General features: G+C 37.9%; 1 protein-coding gene and 1 non-coding gene across 2 annotated transcripts in view; one reads left to right on the top strand and one right to left on the bottom strand.

Annotated features, from left to right (window-relative positions):
* LOC108754124 (circadian locomoter output cycles protein kaput) overlaps positions 1 to 17,000 on the top strand; it is a 204,315-nt gene that overhangs the window by 185,035 nt on the left and 2,280 nt on the right. Inside the window, exons 5-8 of the mRNA XM_018496207.1 lie at positions 10,905 to 11,114; positions 13,901 to 14,195; positions 14,518 to 14,659; positions 14,725 to 16,152. Of these exons, the coding sequence (XP_018351709.1) occupies positions 10,905 to 11,114; positions 13,901 to 14,195; positions 14,518 to 14,659; positions 14,725 to 16,152 (2,075 nt within the window). The remainder of the gene's footprint in view (positions 1 to 10,904; positions 11,115 to 13,900; positions 14,196 to 14,517; positions 14,660 to 14,724; positions 16,153 to 17,000) is intronic.
* Trnam-cau lies at positions 9,362 to 9,433 on the bottom strand. The gene has a single exon. It is a non-coding gene; the product is annotated as a tRNA-Met (tRNA).

Raw genomic sequence — 17,000 nt, 5'->3', positions numbered from 1 at the left:
ATATGGAAGCCTCGAACGCGACAGGAGCTCATAAATCGATTGGTACATCTCGAGACGCTCGTACATCATCTGTCATATGTTAACACATTGGTATCTTGGTGTCCTTACTTTCCATGTATCTATACTAACGTTTACATAATTTTCTAGATTCTAATTGAATTATATGATATTTCTTATGTTAATATTATAAGACAGTGAGGTCGTGATATACATATCTATTCGAGTTAAAATCTCCACTTCTATAAAAGCGAATATATTTTAATGGGAGAAAATGGATATAGCGATAAGAAAAGAATCAGTGCTAAAATGTTTCTTATTTAAGCCCTTCGCTGTACATCAGGGAACCTCTTTGAACATTTTGAGAATTAGAAGAGTTCGATCAGCGCGAAGGAAAAAATGTACTCGATGAAATTAATTTTCTCTTCTATATAAATACCAAATTTTCAACGAATATTCTACGAATGTGGCAGAAAACTTATTTTCCAAAATTAAGTGTTTCAGGAATTATTTTTAGTATTTTTAGTCTTTATCATATCTTTGTATATATTATTAATTACTTTAAATTAATTAATTACCGTTAATTATAAAACAATTTTCACGATAACCTCGCTCTTTTATTAAAAAAATCTATCGGTCTCGCTTGAATCATGTCACCGAGGCAACGCGATGCGACGGTCAGGTCTCTCACTTGTTTGCGAAATAAGAGCCGACGAGAGGGTTCAAAGGACGGGAAGAAAAACGAGAATGAGATCCGAGCGGCTCGTGATGGAAGGAGCGACGGAGAAGGCCTACAGCGTGCGAGTTCTACACTTCGTGCTTTTTTTTTGGGGGGGGGGGGGGGGGGGGGGAGGAACGAAGCGGGCGCGGGGGTGTTGCGAGTAGAAAAAGAAAATAGAGCGAAGGAAGGCGAGGCCGACGCATTCTTCGCAGGAATGTAAATCAAGTCTCTCTCCGGCCGAGGGAGAGCTCAGGCCGCGCCGATGCCGGCGGGGGTGCGCTAGCGTCCACCACTAAATAATTACAAGCTCTTAATTAACGACGAGGGCCGATCGTAAAGCCATCCGTGACCGCGCACGAGCGCGAAGCCTCTCTCTCTCTCTCTCTCTCTCTCTCTCTCTCTCTCTCCCCCCCCCTCTTGCTTGTGCCTCGCAACCCCGCGGACGCATGTTTCGAGATTATTTAAACGAGCAATGGTAACAAACGTTATACGGACGGACCTTACCGGACCGTGGCCGCCGTCGCGCCGCCGTCCATCGGTGACTGGCCTCTCTCGGGTGTGCCCGGTGAGCATGGAAAAAAAGCGGGGAAAAAGAGATAAGCGATACCTGGACGCGAAGAAAGAAAGAAAGAGAGCGAGGGAGAAAGAGACGGATCAGCGGAGAAGCTGACTCGCGCGCGGATGACATCAGGCTGGTACTGTAATTAATTGATTCGCCCAGGAACATGTGAAAATGCGAAATGAGTTTGCATAAACGTACGTACAAAACGATCGCGCGAATGTACGTTAGCTCGCGTTAAGAGCGCTACAAGGAATTTTTTGGCTGAATAATCTTGCACGATGTATAAACAAAAAAATGTAAAAATAAAGTATATAAAATAATTGAATATAAATAAAATAAATAAACATGATGAAAAAACGTATGGAATAATTGAATAAATTTATGAATACATACATAAATTCTGGAGCAAACTGCGAGTTTGGTGAAATCGATACTTTAATTATATTATTGTAATAACTGAAGAATTAATTTGAAAATATTTTAAGATTTTTTTTTTTTATAACTTTTTTTAGACTGATATCGTAATTATTCGTCTTTGTATGGATAATTTGCATAACGATGTTATTCTATATTATTAAGATTATTTCCCGTCAGAATCAGTTCGTGTACATACGGACTGATGAAATGGAATGTTTCTTTATTAGAATGTGGGGATATTCAATAAATTATTAATTAATATTATCGATGCAAATTCATATGCATACGGAATCCGAGGTCAGACATTTGCGCCGCACATCGTGAATACTTTTGAGACGAGGAGAAACAGACTCTAAAGATTCCAAATGTCGCAGTTAACGAATATAACGAGCGATTAAGAGAAAATGCAACTGCAAAGCTGCGCGTTTTGTATGTTATTAGCGCTATTAAAGTAGATGAATAATTCCTAATGTGGGAAGGCAATTCATCCCGCGATTGAACCAGCGGTAGATTTCCATGGCCTTTAATTGCTGTAGGCCGAAGCATTAATTAGCGCAATCTTGAGCTAATTACGCAATAAAATTACATACGAGGTACAGCGATATTGCTGCATCAGATATTCTGTCATCGTTTTCGAATTAAAAACCGTATGCTTGTCATTGTCGAGTATTCCAAAGTCATTTATCCATTCATTTCGTTCACAATGTCGCAATATGTGTAGCAACTTTTAACATCGGTTGTATATTTAAACGTTTACTTTGAAAATCTGTCGCGTCTCTTAACTATAACATGAACTCTCGCCATTATCTGTCTAAACTCGAAGAAAACGAGACACATATCTTAATTCAGGTTGTATAATTAAAACGCTTCATAATTATTTTGCATTATACATTGCACGCGAATATCATCACGATGAAAATTTCAATATTAACAGCACGTTACGCAATGCGTTAGTTCTGATTATATCAGACCCTATTATATTGTCATAGGTAATTAAATCTTGGATGAGAAGCGCCAGACGTTTTTGCCATTTTTTTTTAAAGCTCCTGCGATAAAGGTATTAAATTTGCCGTTGTATCGCGATCAACTACGTTCAATTAAAACGTAGACAATGGCGGCGCATAGTCAGTGCAACGATGCTGTGTAATTTAAACGCTCGATACCTGCAACTCAGCATGTGCACTTTGTAATACTGATTCGGTTGCACACGATTAACTCAACTAAGTTGATCAAAAGAATATCTGTAATTATTTCGCTAATATCGCGAAATTAACGTTGTATCCCCCTGCTGAACCGATTAACTTTCCACGTGTTACGTGTTGCGTACTTTTCCTCTAAGTTCGATCGAAATAAAGGTGGAAAGAGTCGATTGCGATCAAACTGGGTATTACAATACATTTAGATGATACATATGGAAAGAATTGTTTTGCTGAAATATTAAAAAGTTAGACACACATAGGTAAATTTGAAGATAATGCTATTATATTACATACTATAATATAAGTAGATAAAAATAATAGATTTAAAAATAATGCTCTGTTGGAAAATTTGTGTTCAATTAAAATTACATTTTACGTATCTCAAATGCTATAAAATTAATATTTTTTATATATTAAACTAATATATGTTTATTTACCTTGAAATTTACGTTCTAAAATACATTATTGTTAATTATTTACTTTTATTTATAAATTATGTTATAACATTTTTAATACTATGAAATGTTAAATATCAGTTTGACACAAACTGCTTTTTTTACAACAAAAAAAACTTTTACAGCGTTACTAATAATGTTTAAGCGTTCTACATAATTATTTTAATGGTTTAATAAAATTATTTTTAGACCTACATATCTAGTTAAAATTTTAAATGTTAAAACTTCAGCAAAACTGTTCTCTCCGTGTATACAAAATATTGACATGCGATAATCTCACACCAAATTTGTTTTAATTATGAGCCACATATGGTATTTGTTGCGCACCCATTTTTTTCAGTAAAATATTTTGTGGAAAGGTGTGATAAATATTAAAAATTGTTAAGTTACACGATGAAGGAAAAACTGTCAACTTTTATTAAAATTAATATGATCGTAATGGCATCTAGAATCGTTAAAATATAATATGCCACGTTAAAAATATCGGAACATAACGTATTATCAAGCAGCGTACATCTTACACATAGTAATCTTAAACATAGTAATTACGTGTCTCCAATGTCTCAAACGAGAAGACGCCATATTCTTCGCTGAAAGGCCCTGGAATGGACGAGCAATCGCATTAATGTATCGCACGTGTAAATTACGCTCGTCTCCGCCGCGGAAGAAGTTACGGAGCGAAGGAACAGCAGCTGATATCGTTCGGGAATGTTTAATATGTATCGATAACGGGAGGGCTTTTGCAATTCGCTGAAATGCGCTTCCAAGAAAACGTAATGGCATTAACGGCCGGGAGAGGGATGGAATTACATTGATTATTCTTGTGATACGAATCAGAGAGTTTCTTGGGGCCGTCCTCTGACGTTTGTCAGAGACGGTTGACACACAGTCCGATTATAATTTACGTAAGAAGCACGGGCACGTGAGCGTGCAATTATATCCTCGTCAAGTCGACCACCGGGGGGGGAGGAGGGGAGGGGTGGTGAACGCGGTAGCAGGGGTGGCTCCGTATCGACCGGCGATTAAAATATAATTTGTGATTAGGCCACTTAACGAGAGCGATCGCCCAGATTGGAGGGCTATTATGCGTTGGTACGTGACGACAAACTATTACGACGTAAGATGTAATTGCGGGCCGTTTATAAACGGCCGCGGTGGCGTTAAGGGCAATTTACACTTTGGCCTGCCTCTATCGATCGACGATTTTAAGAGGGACTCGATTACGCGGGATCAGCTTCGAGATACGAGGTGTACGTTGTGCGCTCCTTTTCGTCATGCATTGCGAGGGACAATTGTTGAACTATCCAAGTATCGGCGAACGTGCTGTTAGATAAATGTAACAGCGCGCAGCCGACGATGCATACTGTATAGTTAAAGGGTTAAAAATACACCGCCTGACCTCGACCACGTTATGCAAAACGTATCCCAGAAAATTCCACGCTCCGCTATCCTTCTGTACACCGAACCGGCGGTGTAATAACGGCAATCAATGAACAATGGCACAATAAACAACGAATTGGTTGTTCGTTTCAATTATAATAAATAGCACGGAGATAAACGTAGAGGAGAAGATTTATTATTCGATCGCAAAACATGAGATTAGTTTTATTACATTTGCGTGTTACGGGGATTGTATTTCTATATATAATGCATCCTTTAGCGGCTTTGAAATACGAATTACTTTTGTAGCGGAGCTCTTCAGTCAATCTCTCTCTCTCTCTCTCTCTCTCTCTCGATTTTCTCACAAATTTCTTATTTTATTAAGTATCTTGATATCTGAATTTTAATCTAAGAATTTACTCATTGAAATTGAACGAGAATGAAAAAATTGCATTCTGCTTGCATACTTGAGGCTTCATTCGTCAATCGAAACTTTCGGCATCTTAAAATTAGGATAAAAATATTCTGCAGCAATAACTTATTTTAACTCTTAATTATTTTACGAAACAATTGATATGAATCAAATTTGTGTTCAATTATTACAATTATTTATTCTGTTTATTTCAATCCGGATTTTCATCGTACTGGTTAATTAATACATGCTGACAAAAATTTTTCTTTAACGTTTGAATATCTGTAATTACATAGAAAATATCGCAGAAAGTGTAAGTACATACATTATTTCTTCAGTGTACAGCGAATATTATTTATTCAAGAAGATTAATTTCTATCTACCGATAAAATTTGCCAAGCCAGTCGCGAAATAAACAAGCCGTTCCAGCGGCGCGCTAAGAATAATCGATCGCGTCGTTCATCAATGAGAATTACAAGTGAATGTATTCTCATCGTTATTGCCGCGATATACATACGGCAAGCGGGAACGAAGGGGCACCAGGACGAAGGTGGAACATGGCTGTGCAATTATATGTCCACTGTGTGTCCAGGTGAGGTACGGACGGTGATTACCACGGAAATCGTGTGTAATCCTTAATTAAAATTAGAGCTCTCGCGATCGCAGCAGGGTTGCGACTAGTGAAGGGGGAAAAAGGAGGAAGGAAAGAAAGAAAAGGAAGAATGGAGACGGCCCGCGCTCAAATTCATTGGATCCCACGGCGAACCAGAACTTCTATCTCTCCAGCTTACCTGCAGGTTTCGTCGAGAAACCCCTCGCCCCTTCATCATATTTATTGGGATTCGGAGTTTTACGATCGGTGTGAATGCGCCGGGAAACCGTTCCCTCGATGAAATTGCGCTCTCGCTGCTTATATCGAAACCTAGGCGTAGTTCGTATCTCGACGATTATGATCCACGTGTACGAGATATGTAATGCGCGTGCAATGCGAATCCCGATGTCCCGTACTCAAGTGAGCGCACGAGTCGTTTAATGAATTTAATAAACTTGCGGATAAGGTGGTGATATTAATGTATATTATCTCGTTCACCTCGAACCGCGCGTTTAGACTTTCCATTTCAGCGATATTTAAATCCGCGACAAGACACGACAAATAGTTAACCGTGTCATAATTTTCGAAATAAAATGGATGAGCTTCTCAATGGTAGTGGGAAGAACGATTCTGCTGACGTATTTAAAAATTTAGGTAAATACAAATCTGAAAATTTTGTTGGACTGTCGAAATAATTATGTACACTGAGAAAAACTTCTAGTTGAAAATAAATGAACCTGAAGATTTTGATTATATGAAAATTGTGATTATTTCAATTAGAATTATAATAGATTCAACCAGAAAATTCTATTTATTTTTTTGATTATTTTTTTCAGTCAGAATTCTAATTTAACCAGATTCTTTTCAGGGTAAGAAATCTGAAAGAATGATGAGTATCGCTTCAAAAGTTTTGATATTCCAGCAATCTATTAGAATGCCCTGTAATTATTTTGATAAAATTATTTCCCAATCCGTTCTCTACATTTTTTTAAGTGGAATTTTACTCTAAAAAGTGAAAATTGAGCTTGTCTTGAAAAAGAGTGACTCAACTTTCAATCTTTAAGAGTGAGAGTTTACTTTTCAAAGTATAATAAGATACGTTCTCTGAAAGTTTTAGAGAGTATATCTAACTAAATTTTTAGATTCTTCAGCAAAACCATTCTTTCTATGTAGAAACAATTATCCTGGATAAATATACGTTCTAAATATAGAGATCTATTTAGAATTATTTTCCCTATTCGTGTTGCTTTATGTATATGTGAAAGCACTGTCCACGGATCTCGTAATCTTCCGAATGTCTTCGTGAATTAACTTATAACAATGCATTTATTGTAGCAATTAAATTATTATGTTGTACGCGGTAATTTTAGTGATAATTGCATAAACTCGTTGAGTTGATACATCGTCCATTATGGTGATATTACGGACAGCAAATCTCTCAGATCCATAATTTTCTTTATATAGACCAAGAGGTATAAACTGAATGCAACGAGCGGGAATGACACGTGGGCAAAAACAGGAAGAGACCATCCTCGAACGTGGGATGTACGGCAAACCGAGTGGCATTATTTCAGAAAATATCTGATCGGCCGTGACGTCGCGCACCGCGATACAAGCTCGCGTACCGGCACATGTAGTTACACGTGTTCGACGCACTTTATCGCGCATAATTAATCCGAGACTAGTCTACAGTGAGAGCGACGAGTCCGCACACCGAAGAAATAGAATTTTCTATTAGCTCCAACTGGCTTGGAAGAACTGTAGAAATTAATACGGCGTGTACTCGACGTTGCGCTGCTGTCCCTTCGCTCATTAGAATATCGCTCTCTTGCTAATTTTAGAAAAAAAAATAAATAAATATCTAGAGAAATGTATCGGAAAAATTTTAAAGAAGTTAAAAAGAAGCGAAAAAAATTTAAAGACTGAGACACTTCACTCATTTTTTTATACTTATTTATAATTTTTTACATTTTTTTTATGTGATATGTTTAACTCTCATTTGAACCAAAACGACATAATTATTGCAATAAAATCACTTTTACAACACAGTGAAATAAAAATAAAAGTTTTATAACTTTACTTTTTATTTTTTAAAATGTCATATTAACGGTAATCTGATAAAAGAACTATGTTGAGCGCTGAAGCATGTGCATCTAATGCTCTATCTTGAGAAATTTAACACGTTATTTAATGTAAATTGAACAAAAATTGAAAAAGCGCTGGTCTAAACTGATAATATAATTCATATTATCCATTTAGATCACACTTTTCAACCTTTTTCAATTTTAATAACATTTTTACGAGGCAGATAAATTTCTGGGCCTGTAAAAATACTTATATACACAATCATACAAATATTTCGTAAATTTTGTTATAAATATTAAATTTAAAAAAATACCATTTATTACAATAATTTATTACAAATATATTATAAAATTGGACTAGATATTTTCTATTTCTGGAATATAATACACAAGTCACAAAATGTGTACAAGGCAAATCGCGCTTGTTGCTAAAAAGTGCTTTGTGCAGACGTAGATATAAGTATTCCAGGATGCATCTTTAAATACTTTGCATCACTGAGCCTCATGTCTAACAGGACCGAGGAGATCTCGACCAGGTCTTAGGAGCGGATAGGTGCAACGCGCGTGACTTTTAATCCGATAATCGACACCGTGCACACGCACCCGCCCTAACCCCCCCCCCCCCGCCCTGGCTGGGTTCAGTTCTAGGTCGAGGGCTCTCTTGAACAGATCGAATTGACTCTCTCTACATCGACCATTACCTGGTCACGGCTGTCAGCTCGGCTGCTCGCACTCACCCGGCGCGAATAATATAATAAATCAGGCGGGTAGAGAGTACGATACCAGGCGACTTCCCTCGGCTACCAGAGCTACGTTTTCCAACGCCGGCCGTACACCCCGATCCCCTGTGTGTATCTGTCCAGTGTACACGACCGGCGTGTGTATTATACCTGCCTACGTACGTTCGTGCCTAGGTGTATATCAGCGGCGCCGCGATCTCACGACTTCCATGTTTAGCCGCGCTCTCTGTCGCGGTCGTTGCTGTTGCTGTTGCTGGTCATAAGCGAGAAATTGCGGAGTAACATTGGCAGCGACGACGCGAGAGAGAAACGCGAGGGAGAGGGAGAATTGATCGTGCCTGCCACTTCTCATGTTTTTCCACTTGAAATTGTTATGTAATTCCGCATGACGGCATTGATCGCCAACACCGCGCGAAGCGCCCGGCTGCGACCTAAGAATCCTCTAATGATACCATTACTATTACCATTACCATTACGCAGTTGAAAAATTTATGTTAAATAATTTAATACATTTTGTGTCTTAAACGGTTCATTCGAATTTTGGTGTTAATTTAACACAAGATGAATAATATAATGTTTAATAATACAAATATTGTGTAAGGGAATTAGCACAAAAATTGTAACAAATTGTGTCAGTGTTGTATAATTTGTTAAAAAATTGTGGAAGCACATAAGCTTTTCTTATAAAAATTAGTAATTATGTTTTTATGAGATTGCGTAATAATACATACTCATGAAAAAATATATATATATTTATTCAGGAACTGTATACATGACAGCCTAAATTAAAAAAAAAAAGAGATAGCAGAGCGTGGTTTCGATCCACGGACCTCTGGGTTATGGGCCCAGCACGCTTCCACTGCGCCACTCTGCTTCTCGAATACACCATGCTTTAAAATAGTACAATTGGTAATCTATCTATAGTTTAATTATATAGTTGTACAATTTATAGTTATGCGATTATTATTACTGAAAAAAACATTTTAATATCTTTACTTCAGAAAGATTTAAATGTTTTTACATAAAAAGAATAGAAATATATGGTAAATACAAAATCAACATTAAGTTTGAAAATAAATGTTTCATCACTTAAAATATTTTTACATTTATGTTTTTTTTATTATTTATACATATATAGAAATGTAAGTTTGTTTTTTAATTTATAAAATTTCGAAAAATTAATATTTAGGGTATCGTATCTTCTCTAAAAACATTGCGAAATTTTATTAATCATCTTGTGCACTTATAATTTCTTTTTTGTACTGCAATATATTTCAAGTCAATCAAAGCCATTTCTCCTGCTTTCAAAAGTGATCGTTTTTGACACAGAAATGGCTCAATTTTACAAATATAAGCAACGCGGAAACCGGCACTGGCTTACTTCGAGTTCGAACAAGTCTGACGGTCTCGCACAGTAATCTTTGTACGCACCCCGCAGTCTCTCGTGGCATAAGGGCAGCATAAACGAGATTGCGACGAGGATTGACACGAAGAAAACGGTAGTCGAAGAGTTAATCGTAAATAATGGCTTTGAGTTCGCGCACGTTCGTGACACACGATAGAATGTATGCACGAATTCTTAGATTGGATAAACGCGAATGTCAGGTGCCCGCGAGGCAAGGAACGCGAGCACTATTATTAACTCGTTTTATAGCCGGTATCTAAACTGCGAATAAACGAACATTAATTATGTATGGACGCAATAAAATCTGTATTGCTCGTGTTGTGGATAAGCGAGTCTCACTTTTTGTTTTTATTATTTTCGACGTTGGCAACAAATCACGGTGATATAGTATATTACCCATTTGGTTTCGTAGACGTGTCTTTCGTTAGGAATAAAAATGACGTAATATTTGGTGATTTAGTATACCGAACGTACGTAATCATACAGTATAAATCTATTTTTACATACGGACTCTTGAATTCTCTCTTCAGTAAAGTAGAAATACTATACGTATAATTATTGTGAATTAAATGAATCACGTTGAAATTAATTATGCAATAAAGTCTGCAAAAGTGTTATAAAAAGGAAAAAAATTAAAATAAAGAGAAAATAATCTGTCTCGATAGATTCTTGTTACAATTAATAGTAATGTTTACAATTTACATTATACATTTTTATTACATACTCATTCCACGAAATATTAAAAGACGCAAAAAAAGCTTATCAATCTAATTGAATGAATTCTCATCTTTCATTCGTAATCCTCAATCTTCAGTGCGTAGTCTGATGCTTTGGAAGAAAACACTATAAACATCAATCGTATACTAAATATTAAAAAACAAATGGCTATGAAATATCTGATGGAGAAGTAACGCTAAGAGATGTCCTCTTCTTTTTTCAGTCTGACATCGTCCACCAGAGTGTCTATGAACTGGTGCATAGCGAAGATCGGGAGGAATTACAGCGGCAATTAATGTGGAATTCTTTCTTGCCTGCCGAAAGTGCAAGCCTGCCTTTGCACGACGCACTCTCGCCCCAACATTGTCATCTGCTCGAACGTAGTTTCACGGTTCGCTTCCGTTGTCTTCTTGACAATACATCAGGTTTTCTGGTATGTACACGTTGCTTTATATCCAGTACTAGTATTTTTACATTTTTACATTTTTACATTTTTAATCGCACCACCAGCTTACACACAATCCAAACGAAAACATGGACTTTTATATTCTGATGTGTATAATTATACTCACACATACAAAATGTATTAGAATCATTCTAATATTTGTCGATTAATATGAAATTATTTGATTTTTTATTTAATAATAAGTTAGCAATTTTTTTAATACCATCTTGAGCTTTAAATTAAATTTTATACTTAAAATTGAAGTCGAGTTATACTTGAGTCTCTGTCTGCAATCTGAATCTTTTTTGACATAAGCGAAATTTTACTCTCAAATTTCTTCCGCACTTTTATTCAAATTTCAATTTTTATTAAATAAAAGTTTTAACATTGAGTTAATTGATAATATAATCTTAAAAAGCTACTCTAAATTTTTCTACATTTTAAAAAAAAAAAACTTATGCTGGACACAAACTTTTAAATATTAAATAATTTTTTCTTAATTAAAATCCAGCACTTCAATTTTTTAATGTATTAAAAACAATATCAAGTTTATTAAAAACAATCATTAATACATATTCTAATTTACCTAATATGGAATTTATTTTTTAAAAATATATGTAGGTTTGAAATCCAAACGTTTCTAATACTCTGTGTATAATTATTAAAGATCTCTCGAAATTGAAAAGTAAAATATTCCAAGTTAAAAAGCTACGAGAATACAGTGTGGTAATTTTTGCGCACAAATTTTTAATTAGTTATATATCACATGTACATAACTTATATTTAAATTATTATTACAAACTCCGAATGTTTCGACCGCGTATGGGGCTATCCTTAGATTACCTTCCAATATTACCTCGGATATTTTAACGTATTCGGATGCTTCGTGAAAGCATGTAATGATCTCGAAATCTTTGTGGCAAATGCGCCACGTAATTACAATAAATGGTATGCGCGCTGGCTGCCTTAGGTAAGGACCAAGCCAAGTAGGAGTCAAGACGACGTTCCTTCACGGTTACAAAAGCGATGTGCCGGCATACAAAACAGTAATTAATAATTTCACTGTCATAAAGGGAAGAGGAGCGAGCTCTTCTCTCCGTTCCATAACGACGCCACTATTTCCCCCGCTCTCGCGTAATTGCTTTTTTTCCCTACCATCCTCCCGTCCATCTCCTCTTCCGATCCTCTCTCTCCCGGGTTGTTTGCTACTTACCCTCTCGACCTGCCACCAAGTTCTAAAACCGCGAAGGCATGTATTAGATCGTTACGCGCAAAGTATTGGTTTCAACGACCTCTCCCGTAATTTTACGGGACATCGAACGTACGTCAGTACAACCGAGTTATAATTTTTACAACGTTAGAGGTAACACCGACAACTTTCACCAAGCGACACAAATGCTACTCAGTTCGTACGTAAAACATGATGCTTCAGATTGACTTTCGTTCACTCGCAACGGATCAGCAAAATACATGTATCCGGTGTTAAGCGGATTTCCTAAATATTCCCGAAGGAATTTCAAGTCACGCTTACGTCAACGGCCTTAAATCTAGACCGTGGGCCCGACATTCTCCGCGCAAAAGCTGGACGTGTATAATCATAGGCCCAGCCAATGAACCGTGACAGCGCGGCAGAGATTGAAACGATAATTCGTCCGGACGGCCGAGCTGGTCGTCGGCTCCATCGTTGGTACCGTTGTCCCGACGGCGTTCAAGAAAAGGTATAAATCAAGGGCCAAACAAAACCAGGTTCTCTCCGGAAGGGACGAGGACGGGGAAGGGAAGGTCGGGCAGCCGTGGTACGAAGACACGGCAAAACACTAATTATCTTACGGCAAACACACCGCGGACGCGCGCAGGTATACCCGATGTCGAACGCGGGCTTGGACGGCGGTATTATTCCGGGCAAAGGACGAGACGCGCGAAAGAGAGCGAGTTCCGCGCTGCGCCAAGCTCGCAAAAGTTCGGCAAAAACGACGCCGCTTTGACGTTTATGAAAATGAAACTGTAATCGTAAAAGAGTTTACGGCGCGAGAGGCGCACCGCCACTACCACCTCCTCCAGGACCTGCCCTTGGCGGCATATCGTCGATCTAGCTACCGGTGAGCTTTTGCCAGTTTTTTTTTTTTTTTTTTTTTTTTTTTTTTTTTTGCGACGGGTCCATCTACGTGAGACCTTCTTCTGTTACGAGCGCCATGGGCGACTTCGATCTATCACTTATCCGGATGCTGCATGAGAGATCCTTCGATGAAACTATATACGACTTCAAGAATAATTCATACATGGAAAGAATGGTTTTGTTGAAGTATTATAAAAAATTTAATTAGGTAACAGATCTCAAAATAATTTTGTTGGACCGTCAAAGTAATTATTTAGAACACTTAAGCGTTGATGAAAAAAATTTGATATTTTAGTAATTAGTTCGAGTGTCTTTAGTAATTATCTTAATAAATTTAACAAAATTATTTTTATAAGTGTATCTAACTGAATTTTTAAACTTCAGCAAAAACATTGCTGTATATACATAACATAATAGCAATAATATTTATTACATAATTATTTATTAATTATATTATATATTTAATAATTGTGTTACGACAATGAGTCTGTAACAAGTATTATTATACAAATTAAAAATTTAAAAAATAGAAATGGTTTATATGGTTCCACCTCGATTCATATTTTCTCACCAAATGATCATGATTTTATGCGTTCAACTTTTTAGTTGTATGATATTTTTTATTGTCGCTCTAGACACTGCGAATTATTTATTGCAGCGTCTGGACATCAGGGGCCGAGTTAAAGTACTTCATGGCCAGAACCGGAAGACGGAAGAGCCACCGCTGGCTCTGTTCGCTCTGTGCACACCGTTCGGGCCGCCTTCGCTCCTGGAGGTGCCGCAGAAGGAAGTAATGTTTAAGAGCAAGCACAAGTTGGATCTTGCGCTCGTAACGATGGATCAGAAAGGAAAGATGCTCCTAGGCTATTCCGATGCGGAACTAACGAATCTCGGTGGCTACGATCTAGTCCATTACGACGACCTGGCCTATGTTGCTAGCGCGCATCAAGAATGTAAGTCCATTGTGAAAGCTTTAATATTTACAGCATAAAATTCCGCCCATATATTATAATTTCCCCAGAAAAAATAAAAATGCACCGAATTGAATTAATCTCTTTTATTCTAAATAATAAGTATAAAATATGCGAATATAAATTGAAAGCGAATTAGTATCTTATTATTTGCTACTTTATACAATATTTGAATGATTTTGTTAAGTTCATTGATACTAGACACAAAATCAATTTTGCTGAAATGACGTCGCATTGTTTTTACGAAATTAGATAATTGCGAATATTTATAGGATTTTAACTGTTGTCCCTTTTCTTCTTTTAGTACTGAAAACCGGTGCATCAGGCATGATAGCTTATAGATTTCAAACAAAGGATGGTGGATGGCAGTGGCTGCAAACTAGTTCCAGACTGGTTTACAAAAACTCGAAACCAGACTTTGTGCTCAGTACTCATCGACCCCTCATGTAAGTATCAGTGTTACATTTGATTCGATGCGCAGACCGGCAAATACGATTAATTCACATTTCAGGGAGGAGGAAGGTAGAGACTTGCTTGGTAAACGTACAATGGACTTCAAAGTGAGTTATCTGGACGCCGGATTGACCAACAGCTACTTCTCGGACAGTGATACTCTGACGGGGTCAGTCATGACGCCGACGTTACCGGCTCAACCGGCGCCCCAAAGAGTAAACAGGCGGTACAAGACGCAGCTGCGGGACTTCCTCTCGTCATGTCGCAACAAGCGCAAGCTTTCTTCTCAGTCGTCGGCCTCGCCACCAGCTCCGCCAGTTGCGTCCGTGGACTATCTCGCGGCGGCGGATACCAGCACGGCGGCGGCGGTTGCCGCGGCGTACAGCAATTTGAACACCATGTACCCGACACCGTACGCGCCCACAGCAGTGGCGGCAAGCACCGATCCTTCTCTGACAACTTACATCGGTCATACGGGCAACTATCATCAAACTCTCTATCCAGCGAGTGCGTTAGATAATAGGTACCTCACAGCCGCGACGGAGAACCTATTTCAGTACAGACCACTGGGCTCATATTATCCGGAATATCATACCGGCACTGCGTACAACGGTTTCATCGACGTATCATTGCCTACGTACGAGACTCATCAGCTGACCGGTAAGACAGAAGAGAAGCTCTACTGTCAACAACTCGGTAGCGGCGAGTCACCTAAATACAGCTATGTGGAAACGAGACACCCTGGAAGCGTCAGCGGTTCACCCTACGCTGCCAGTCCCGTGGCGAGCGCATCGACGATGCATCCAGCGGCGACCGATATGAACGTGGTGCGAGCCGGAAGCAGGCATTCCTTGGAGGGCGGCGCGTCGTCCAGCAATTCTGCCGGCAGCTCGCCGGTGACCAGCGCAGCCAACGGCATGCTGACGCCAAAGATCGAGGATGTAAAATCTGAGGTATATAGCAACGAAGCGCCGCGGCAAACTGTGCTAATGTGGGGCGCGCCACCGTCACGCACGCCACCCAGGAACAACGGCAGCTACAGTCCTCCGACGCCGCATTCAACCCACTCGTCTACGCACTCGACAAATACCACCGGCGATCCGCTTAAGTCGCTTGCGGAGATGAATTCTATGAATGGAGACTGTAAATGGCGACAAACCTCTCCGACGGATCAAGTAACTGCACCGAGTCCGCCAAGAAACAATAAAACGCAACAACCTCAACAGCAGCAACATCATCATCAGCAACAACAGCAACAACAGCAGCATCAACAATATCCTGTCACGACGTCACAATATCAAGCAGCTGCAGCTGCCGCTGCAGCCGCTGCTGCCGCAGCCAGCACCATCGGTTATACACATTCTCATCCAGGCCATGGTGGACACGGAGAAACGGGCTCCGAGGTATGGCAAGGAGTGCAACACCATCACTACCAGTACTATCCCTACCACCATCACCACCCCGCACCACCAAGGCACACGCCCCAGTGAGTGTCACTGCTGCCTCACAGATTTTATTATAATTTTCCGTCATTTACAATAAGATAACCGAACCTCCAAAGAAATAAAAAAACTAGATCTAATTCTGCTTTTAAATTCATAACTATATTATATCAATCTCGATTTTTTTAACGCAAAATTTTATCTTTATATTACTGTATTTTTTATATATCGAGTTGAAACAATTTAATCTTTAATTTTTTTAACATTAACAATTTTAATTTTTTTACATTTATATTTTAAATGAAAAAGTTGATCAAAATGGTAATTAAGAAAATGATACAAATTACAAATTCTTTTTTAAGGCGAAATGAATTGAGAAGATTGGAGGATTGGTCATCTTAAATTTAAAGATTAAATGTGAGATGCTATTACTATACGTACAAGTGATTTCAATGCTAAAATAATTTTTATTTATAAAAAAATTAATTCAAATCAAACTTTACTTTTATATGATATATAAATTGGATTTAATTTTACCTTTTGAGATATTTTTTTAAATATTATATTCGAATATTGGAACACAATTATTTTTATTTATTACACACAAAATCTGTTATTTGCAGATTGATTATAATATAAAAGCATTATTGCATTGAAAAACAAAATTGTTCGCATACTCAAAGAGAACGGAATACTTGATAATTTCAAGTACTTGCACATCTTTACCAATTGGACAATCTGTTATATTAGTATTAGGTGTACAAAAAAGTTCTGAGCTTTAGATTTGATACAACCGAAATAACAATTTAAATTTTATATATCTTCCCGCCCTTTTGGGGTTTTAAAACAGTAACATTTAACCTCCTGAAATGCGATACGGTTTGGCGTTTGA

This window comes from Trachymyrmex septentrionalis, unplaced genomic scaffold (assembly GCF_001594115.1).
Source record: "Trachymyrmex septentrionalis isolate Tsep2-gDNA-1 unplaced genomic scaffold, Tsep1.0 scaffold76, whole genome shotgun sequence".
NCBI lineage: Eukaryota > Metazoa > Arthropoda > Insecta > Hymenoptera > Formicidae > Trachymyrmex > Trachymyrmex septentrionalis.
This window is presented reverse-complemented; position numbering and strand designations above follow the sequence as displayed.